Below are 9993 nucleotides of genomic sequence, written 5' to 3' on the forward strand. Positions count from 1 at the left end.
GCTCATATGTGTGCTCATAGGTGTTCTGGTCTAAGAAGGAAGGCGTTCTGAGGTGTATTGCTGGCGCGTTGCTATTTTGAGAAACTAAAATAGATTTTTCATTAGACCAAAACAAAACCGGTCTAAACTCCAGCGCAGAGTTGCGCCTCGCTTACACACTGCTTTATACACACAAGAGAGCAATAGGAAAAAAGGCCTATCTTTACATATGAAAAAAAAAGTAAATATTAAGGATATATATGGGATATAATAAGAATAGATATAGGATATAAATATAAAGGATTAAAATATTACAAAACATCTTATTTTCTAGCCTACATAAATATGAAAAATCACCGCTTTTTGAGCACATTTTGTTATTATTATTCATTTATTCGTTTGCTGGAAATTAGAACAGAATTTAGAAATAGTTTTAAAACAAATATTTGCGCTTAACAAACGCAATTAATTATTTATAGACTAATTGATAGTCTGTGCGTAAAGGTTTCCCTATCCAAGAGCGAAAGTGATCCATTATCTCTCATTCTCACTGTAAATAGCGAATGCGCTTATGGCGCAATGCAGCTGGCTCTTACAGGAAATGGGAGATGAGACTCTGATTGGTTTATTCTCAAAACACACCTATAACTCATTAAGAAAATAAACTCAACCCTTTTAGACCATGCGCCACGGCGCAAAGCGGATTATCCCGTCCTTAAATTAGCAAACATGCGTTCTGACACGCCCTGAAAGCGTTTGCGCCCTGCGTTTTGCGCTCTGCGCATGGACCGTCAAAATAGAGCCAGCAAACTCCACATAGAAATGCAAACTGACCCAGCTGAGGCTCAAACCAGCTACCTTCTTGCTGTGAGGCGATTGTGCTACCCACTGTGCCACCGTGATGCCCCTAATTAGCCTTGTTAAATTTTAAAATGTCACTTTAAGTTGAATCCTTGTATCTTACAAAATAACTAGGGAAATATTATGTAGTGTTATCATGGCGAAGACAAAAGAAATAAGCTCTCATATTTCATGTCCGCGGAGTCGCAAAAAGGTCTAAAATGTTTTAAATTTCCAAAACACTCATTTAGGCATTAAAAAGTCTTAAATTCACTCAAATATTGTCTTGTAGGTCCTAAATAATTTTTAAAGGATCTTAATTTTCCTTTTTTAATCCATCCAACACAAATCCAATCATTAACGATACATCTCAAACTTTATTTATAAGGAATATTATAACATTTTGTTGTGCATACATTAGTTTATTAAAGTTTTTAACAGTTTTTTTTAAATTCCATATATACAACTGGGGTCTGCTTGGCACAATATTTAAAATATGTGGCTAAAATAATTAATTAGAATTTGTTTCTTAATGCGGAAAGAAAAAATATATAATTTTTCTGCTGTGACATTAATAAAATCATTAGTGTTTAGCCTTATATAAGTCAGAAATTACATTCTTGTTGTTCTTAAAAAGGTCTTAAAAAGTCTACATTTGACTTGGTGAAACCTGCAGAAACCCTGTATTAAACAATGAAAAGAAAAAAATGTGTTGAGAAAAACTCTTCTCTCCTTTAAACAGCACTAGAGAAATATTTTTAAAAGAATTCAAATTTCACAGGAAAGCTAATAGTTTTGACTTCAACTGTATACCACATCTGAAGTTGCTATTATTGTAATTTGTACTTAGTTGACATCATACAATCTGCATGATTTATATATCTTCTTTCTTTTTCATTTTGCAGGGCTGGATGAGAAGATTTCTGTCTTCCATTTCATAGGAATCTTCCCTCATACTGTCAACCACCTACTGGTCGCAGCGCTCTAGAGATACTCAATATGGAGAGAACTGCCATTTCCACTTCACTGCTCACAGTCTGTTTGGTTTTGGCTGTGTGTCGCTGTTCCCTTGCGGTTCCCTTCTGCCCTGCGCAGTGTGTCTGCGAAACCCGTCCATGGTACACTCCTCAGTCGGTCTACCATCAAGCCAAGACTGTTGACTGCAACGAACTCCATTTGAGCAGGATCCCGTGGAATATCTCAGTTGATACTCAGGTGCTCCTTCTTCAGAGCAACAATATCTCCAGGGGAACCTCACAACTCCAGAGCTTGGTCAACCTCACAGAACTGGATCTCTCCCAAAACCACTTCACACAAATCCATGATGTTGGTTTGAACAACCTAACGCAGCTGGTCACACTTTACCTTGAGGAAAACCAAATTAAAGAGCTGCCTGATATGTGTCTAAAGGATCTAGTCAGCTTAGAGGAGCTATATATTAATCACAATCAGATCTCTTCTATTGGTCCTAATGCCTTCTCAGGCTTGGGAAACCTGTTGAGGCTTCACCTTAACTCCAACAAGCTTGTTGCAATAGACAGCCATTGGTTTGAATCCCTGCCTAACCTTGAGATCCTAATGATAGGAGAAAACCCAATTCTTGGGCTTCAAGACATGAATTTTCACCCCCTCACTAAATTGCACAGTTTGGTTCTCGCTGGAATGGGGCTCAGGGAAATACCTGAGGGAGCTTTCCAGGGATTAGAGTATCTCGAAAGCCTCTCGTTCTTTGATAATAAGCTCACAGCTGTGCCAAAGAAAGCTTTACGTGTTCTACCAAGCCTCAAGTTTCTTGACCTTAACAAGAATCCCATCGTTCGTATACAGGAAGGTGATTTCCAAGACTTTCCCCATTTGGAGGAACTCAGTCTGAACAACATGGAGGAACTTGTGGCAGTGGAGAGGGGCTCATTCTCAAACTTACCGCAAATGGCCAAACTGGAACTATACAATAACCCTCACCTGTTTTTCATAGACCGAGCCGCTTTTCTAAAAATGCGTGGCTTGCGCACCTTACTGATCCACAATAACGACCTCACGCTTTTGCCCCATGAGATTGTATCTGCATTCCCCAATCTTGATGAAATCAGCCTTCATAGCAACCCACTCAGGTGTGATTGCCTCAACAACTGGGGGCCCGTCCTTGGCAACCAATCAAGCCTCAAAGTTCTGGAGCCCCAAATAACTCTTTGTGCCTCCCCACAGCATCTTGTTGGCCAGGCTCTTCAGGATGTGGTGTCTGCAAGTTGGAATGGAGCAAGCAATACCTGCCTGCCTCTGATTTCTCAGCATGCCTTTCCTCCGCAGCTCAACGTCACCTTAGGACAGCTTCTAACACTCGATTGCTGGGCCGTGGCAGATCCAGCACCTCAGTTTTACTGGGTGACCCCCACAGGTGACAAAGTCACATCTGAAGCTGTTTCCCCATCCTCAAACGAGGGTGGAGGAACACCGAAGAAGCACCGGATGCAAGACCAGGGTGCGCTAGAGATCCCGCACATCGAGCCTGAAGATACTGGTCTCTACACGTGTGTGGCTTGGAATGCAGAGGGAGCCGATACTCGGAGTGTCTCTGTGTACGTGGATAAGAGAAGCTGGAATGGTGCACACCATTTTGGAGGACATCATGGAGTGGTGAACACCACAGGATCATTGGTAATCCTTGCAAAAACTGTTCATGCCCAGTCTGTCGTGCTCGAATGGAAGATGCACCCATATGCTATTCCTTTCAACCATGAGGCGGCACAACCAAAGTGGCTTAGTGCTACCGTAAAGATTGACAATCCACAGATCAGCTACACCGCGATGGTCCCTGTAGATGTCCAAGAGTACAACCTCACCCACCTTCTACCTTCCACAGAGTACCAGGTTTGCCTGACTATGGCCGGCACTGAGCAAACCCAGCACTCCTGCATCAACGTGACCACCAAAGAAGCCAGCTTCGCTGTAGAGATGGTGGCACAGCCGACCAACGTAGCCCTGGCCGCAGTCATGGGCTCAATGTTCGCCATCTGCATCATGGCTCTGTTGGTGTTCTACATGGGACGACGCATGAAGCAGAAATCTTGCCATCACTCACTTAAAAAATACATGCAGCACACCACTTCCATTCCTCTGAATGAACTCTACCCGCCCCTTATTAACCTCTGGGAGAATGAGACGGAAAAAGAGAAAGAAGGTGCCGTTGATCCTCAAAACTCACAGATAGACACTTCAAAAACATATATGTGGTAGCTGCACAACACAAAGTAGACAGAAGAGACATTTCAACAGTATTTATACTGTGTTGTACATACATGACAAGTATGTATTATTGATTTGTCATTGTGAAAGATACATGTATTTTTAGATTGTACCCTTCAATGCCAAGCACACTTGGTTGCAGTTGTGATTGTTAGACGACCAACAGACGTGGGGAACAAAACACATCCTATGCTTTCGCATTGCATTGTATTTTCTGAGACGGTTTAATTCAACGTTGAGCATGCAGATGTGTTAAAAACTATAATTTATTCATTCTATATCAGCACTAAGCAAGCTAATCCACACATCGCACTATTTATATCGCCTCACGTATCAAGCGCAGTCACACGATATCAGTTTTTGCATGTACTTTTGCATGATGTTTTGGTGCTAACAGGGTGAGGTTTTTCCTAGTTTTCTCACTTCTAAAAATACACAGGTGTGAGAAGGTGACATAAGCGCGCTCTCGTTCGTCTTCAGCTCGTCACATTTTATCACCTGCATTGTAATGGTAATAAAACCTAAACCAAACATGCCAGGTGCTATGAAGATGCTGTTTCTGCAAACTAATTAGCTGTCATATGTAATTAATTTCGGGAACACAACTGCGCAGCTGTGCTTATTTATTCCTGCAGTGTTAAATACTACTGAAGAGTGTGCGAAAATGGCTCTGTTTATTAGCACTGACTGGAAATGTATTTCAGATTTGATGGGAAAAAATAATCATTAGCCTATAATGATCACGCCTGACATTTACTAGCAGACACTCGCTATTGCTAACAATGATGGGGGCCATTTTATGCTTTGCACCTCATCATGTGCTTGGCGTTTTGATTACCGAAAGATTGCTTCAGTTCTCAGTTAGACATGTTGCCAAACTCAATATTCACACAATTCAGTCTGTCTGTATAGCGGTGTATAGTGTGTGTGGAGAATGAGAAAAAAATAAAAAATTGTTTTTCTCCTGACGTAGGTTAATTAATCTTTGAAATACACATAACACCCTGAAAATTCAGTTTTGTAAAGGTTTTGATGTTTAATATGTGCATTATATTTATCAATACAAATGTTATGCAAGACACATACTCATATGTCATACAAAGATCTAGATATTGATCAAATTTAACCAAATTATTTTTGATTAAAAAGAAAAAAAGTGTTCTTTGAAGTGCACTCTGTAATTTTCATTAAGACTTTGCAGCCCTAACCATTAAAATTAGATTAAAAGCTTAACAAAACTGCTTTATTATAGATGCATATCACTTATTGCAGATCATGGGTCTCAATCTCAATTCCTGGAGGGCCGCAGCTCTGCATAGTTTTACTCCAACCTTTCTCAAACACAGCTGATCCAACTAATCAAGGTGTTCAAGACTACCAGACACCAATAGTCTTGAACACATCTTGATTAGTTGAATCAGCTGTGTTTGATTAGGGTTCGAGTAAAACTGTGCAGAGCTGCGGCCCTTCAAGAATTGAGATTGAGACCTATGCAGATCATTTCATGCAAATTGTAGTCTCTCATGCACATAATTCATTTATGTCAAGTAATTTTTTTGCAAGTAAACACTGGCGTGATGCTGCCCAGCAGACACCGGACGTCACACAGACATAAAAATGACGCTGGATTCCAACCTCAGACTAGCTTTGAATTTTGGTTGTATATGAAAATCGGCTTGACGTCAGAACCCAAAGTCAAGATGTTGGAATTAGAATAATATCAAAACCTAATATTAATCAAATATCAACATCTACTGATATTACATTTTAACAGGGGCACCGCTGCCCGCAAAAAAAATGAAAGCATTTCTTGGGTGTTGTGGACAAAATTGTAAAGCAAGGGGATTTGGGGGGGGGGGGGGGGGGGGGTGATGTCGGTGGGGGGGTGTGGTGTCGCAGATGATGGAGTGATTGTGGTGTCGCGGATGAAGAGTGGGGTTGGGAGGGGTGCCAGGGTTGTGTGGGGGGCCAAAATGGCATGAGCCCTTGAAATCGTCCTAACTTTCCCCCCCTAGCAGCACCCCTGGACTTTAACCAACATAGTCTTATTTTGAAAACGTAGCCCTATATACATTTCTGGAGATCACGAAATATGTATCCAGAGGTACATATGGCTGCATCTTGTCTTTAAAACGTGGGGGCGGGGTGCGGGGGCCAAGAATAGTATCTCTGGGGGTTCCAAAACAGCATGTCTATAATCGTCCTAAGCTTACACAGCCGCCTTCGGTGGATTTGCAAAAAACAAAAACAGCAAAAAACTTTGCTCCTGGGGTGTATTTCGCAATATCCAGAAAGGTATACTGCTGTACATTATCAGAATGAGCCTGGGTTGACTTTGACATTGTATAGACGTCACATTAAAATGATGTTGAATTTTAGTTAGGTAATTACACAACATAAAACCAACCAAAGATAAACGTCTACTGATGTTAGACTTTGAAATTGTATGGATGTCATATCATAACGTAAAAATGATGGTGGATTTTAGTTAGTTAATGCCACAGCCTAAAACCAACTAAAAATCAATGCCAGCTGACGTCGGTATTAGCAAATTGACATTAAATATTGATCATCTGATGTCGCAACCAAAACAGAATTAAAGATCAACGTCGTATGTAGGCATGGGACGATAACCGTTTTCAAGGTATACCGCGGTTTGGGAAAGTAAAGGTTTTAAAACCGCCAAAATCTTCTGCTATACCATTGCTAAGATATGTGTAAAAAAAAAATTTATATACAACAGTATCTCCAGTGGAAAAGATATCCAAAGATGCCATTTTAAATTGTAAAGAAATCTGTTTTTGAAGCGAATGAAGACAGCAGAAGTCTGTGATTTATTTTAATTATTATGTTTACTGCTCCAAAATATTTTAAATGTTTCTAAAAATAAAATACGTCCGAAATCAGACTTATTAAATTACAAGCGTCAATTATTCAAATTAGGGGTAACAAAGTGGTGCAATAGGTAGTGCTGTCGCCTCAAACCAAGAAGGTCCCTGGTTCGAACCTCTGTTGGATCAGTTGGCATTTCTGTGTGGAGTTTGCATGTTCTCCCTGCGTTCGCATGGGTTTCCTCCAGGTGCTCCGGTTTCCCCCACAGCCCCAAGACATGCGTTACATGGAATTAAATAGGCTAAGTTGCCCGTAGTGTATAAGTGTGAATGAGTGTGTGTGGACGTTTCCCAGAGATGGGTTGCAACTAGAAGGACATCTGCTGCGTAGAACATATGCTGGATGAGTTGGTGGTTCATTCCGCTGTGGCGACCCCGGATTAATAAAGGGACTAAGCCAAAAAGAAAATTAATGAATTATTGAAATTAACATAATTCAATTTCAGATTGTTTTGGCATATTATTAGCTCCATATTTACCCAGACATTTAAAAAGAATACATTTTAAAGCAAAGTAATCACAATACCGTGAAACCGTGATATTTTTATCCAAGTTTATCATAGCGTTAGAATCTTATACCGGCCCATGCCTCAACATATATAATATTGTGTGCCTGCTGGGTGCATTTGCATTGATAATTGTAATAAATCCACTGCAAGAGCAACGTAATTGATTAAAATTACTGAGTGCACTTTTGTTATATATTGTTTGACCAAAGATATGACACATATTCAATAGTTCTTTCATCACCGTCATCGGTCAATGAGATGTCATGGTATGTTTAGCTCTGAAGGATAGCGAAGTAAAATATATTTGAGCATCTCTTGATATTCCTTACCCCTTTGCTCAATTTCTGAGCTGTTTATTACGATTGTTTTTTGTATTATATGCTGAACTTTACTGTAGTGTAGATTATTATTCCTGAATCTAGAAAATGCACTCAACACATGCACATGCAGACAATGTCTAGAGCTGACGCTAGCAGTCGGTTCTTGTGTGAAATGTCGTTCGTACTCACGTCACATGTTTTTAAGGAGTACTTTCATCACCGACTGTAAATCACATTGGGTGTTATTACTGGCAGAAGAGCCGAGAAGATGTCACCTCAGATTAAGCATTAAATGTATCACTCTACCTCCGCCCTCTAGCGGCGGAGGACACTAATGACGTCTCACACGATTTGCTGTATCTCAGTCAATAGCAGGGTATTTTGTAATAGAGGAATATTATTGTTATATATCAAATAAGTCGACGGTTTTACACTGTTAAGACGTGTTGTGACGTCCATGCGCGGTAGTTGAGGAGCAATGACTGTCTGAAGAAACATTTGAGAGAAATAAACACAATAACACCACAGCTGTTGTTGAGCCTCTCCTTGTTCCTTTTTTTTATTTGTGTGTGTGTGTGTGTGTGTGTGCGTGCGTGCGTGCGTGCGTGCGTGCGTGTGTGTGTGTGCGTGTGCGTGCGTGCATGTTTTTGTGACATATCAGGACACAAATCTGTATAGTGACATGGGTATGACACAGGTATTACAAAAAGGAGGTGAAGTATGAGGACCTCATTTTATTTCTCAAAAAGCTTATAAATCCCACAGGATGAGTTTAATCAGTGAGTGAAGCTGGACACTGTCTCCTGTGATGGTTGGGTTTAGGGGTAGGGTGGGGTGAGGGCAATTACAATTTACGATTTGAACAGTATCAAATGAATGGAGACCTATGTAATGTACCCACTTTTCACAAAAACAAACATGTGTGTGTGTGTGTGTGTGTGTACAATGATGTCTATGATAAGATAAATTGACAAAAGTACTTGAAATAGTGCTTATTAACTCAAAGAAAGAACTGTAATGTTTTAATTAATTACATGAAAATAAGATGTCAATTTCATTTATATAGTACTATTAGACACAACCAATGTGCTGAACAATACAAATCACAACTGAGAAAAAATTTAAAAATTATAGCTAAAACAATCAATTCTCACTGATAATTATTATAGATAAAACAAACAATTCTCACTGATAAAATGCCAAATCAAAAAGGTAAGTTTTCAACCTACTTTTAAAAACAGACAGAGATGATATAGACCTAATACAGAGGGGCAGAGCATTCCACAAGCTACTGCGAAAGCACGGTCACCCCTGCATTTCAGCCTCGACTTTGGGATGCATAACAGTCTCTGGTTAGATGACCGACCACAGGGGTGCGTTTCCCAAAACCATTGTTTATTTTTTATTTATTTACGTTCAATTTATTTATTTTAAATGTGTGTATGTGTAAAACAATATCATCTGCACAAAGAAATGATGGGGTTTTTCTCTAAAGAAGTTGTTACTCCACCCTGTTTAGAGCATCATTATGGGCATTTTATGTTATGACTAACGTGGTTCAAACGATGGATCTGCGACAGAAACTAGGTTTTGGGAACACTCGTCACTACATCATTGTTTTTCCAACTACGGTCGCAAGTTATAATTTGTTTATCAAATCTCAAGCCATCGTCAAAGAGAACAGCCAGATTTTTTTTACCCAAGGCTTTACAGAAAACCTTGATTTACCAAGATTTACTGGTGGTGTCCTAGAAGAATTTGACGGGCAGAAGAAAATTATGTCAGTTTTACTCTCATTAAAATCTAGAAAGTTCAAAGACAACCAGGCTTTCACATCCGACAGGCAAGACATGAGTCTCCAACCCACTTGAAGTAGGGACAATAAAAGGACAACTGTTAAGAAGTATATCTATGCAATATATATAGTTGAAGTCAGAATGATTAGCCCCCCTGTTTATTTTTTCCCCAATTTCTGTTTAATAGAGGGAAGGTTTTTTTTTTCAACACATTTCAAATCGTAATAGTTTTAATAACTCATTTCTAATAACTGATTTATTTTATCTTCGTCATGATGACAGTAAATAATATTTTACTTTAATTTAACTGCTTTTATTCTAGCCGAAATAAAACAAATAAGGAAAATATTTAAAAAACAAAAAAAATTCAAAAGGGGGCTAATAATTCTGACATCAACTGTGTGTGTGTGTACAC

The 9993-nt window shown here is 39.4% G+C and overlaps 1 protein-coding gene across 1 annotated transcript in view; it reads left to right on the forward strand.

The window, feature by feature from the left end:
* si:ch211-180f4.1 overlaps nucleotides 1-8307 on the forward strand; it is a 54079-nt gene extending 45772 nt beyond the window's left edge. The window contains 1 exon segment of the mRNA NM_001386705.1: nucleotides 1725-8307. Coding sequence (NP_001373634.1) covers nucleotides 1819-4053 — 2235 coding nt within the window. The 5' untranslated portion in view covers nucleotides 1725-1818 and the 3' untranslated portion in view covers nucleotides 4054-8307.
* Nucleotides 8308-9993: the final 1686 nt, after the last annotated feature.

Source organism: Danio rerio, chromosome 8, assembly GCF_052040795.2.
Source record: "Danio rerio strain M-AB ecotype USA chromosome 8, GRCz13ab, whole genome shotgun sequence".
Lineage (NCBI taxonomy): Eukaryota > Metazoa > Chordata > Actinopteri > Cypriniformes > Danionidae > Danio > Danio rerio.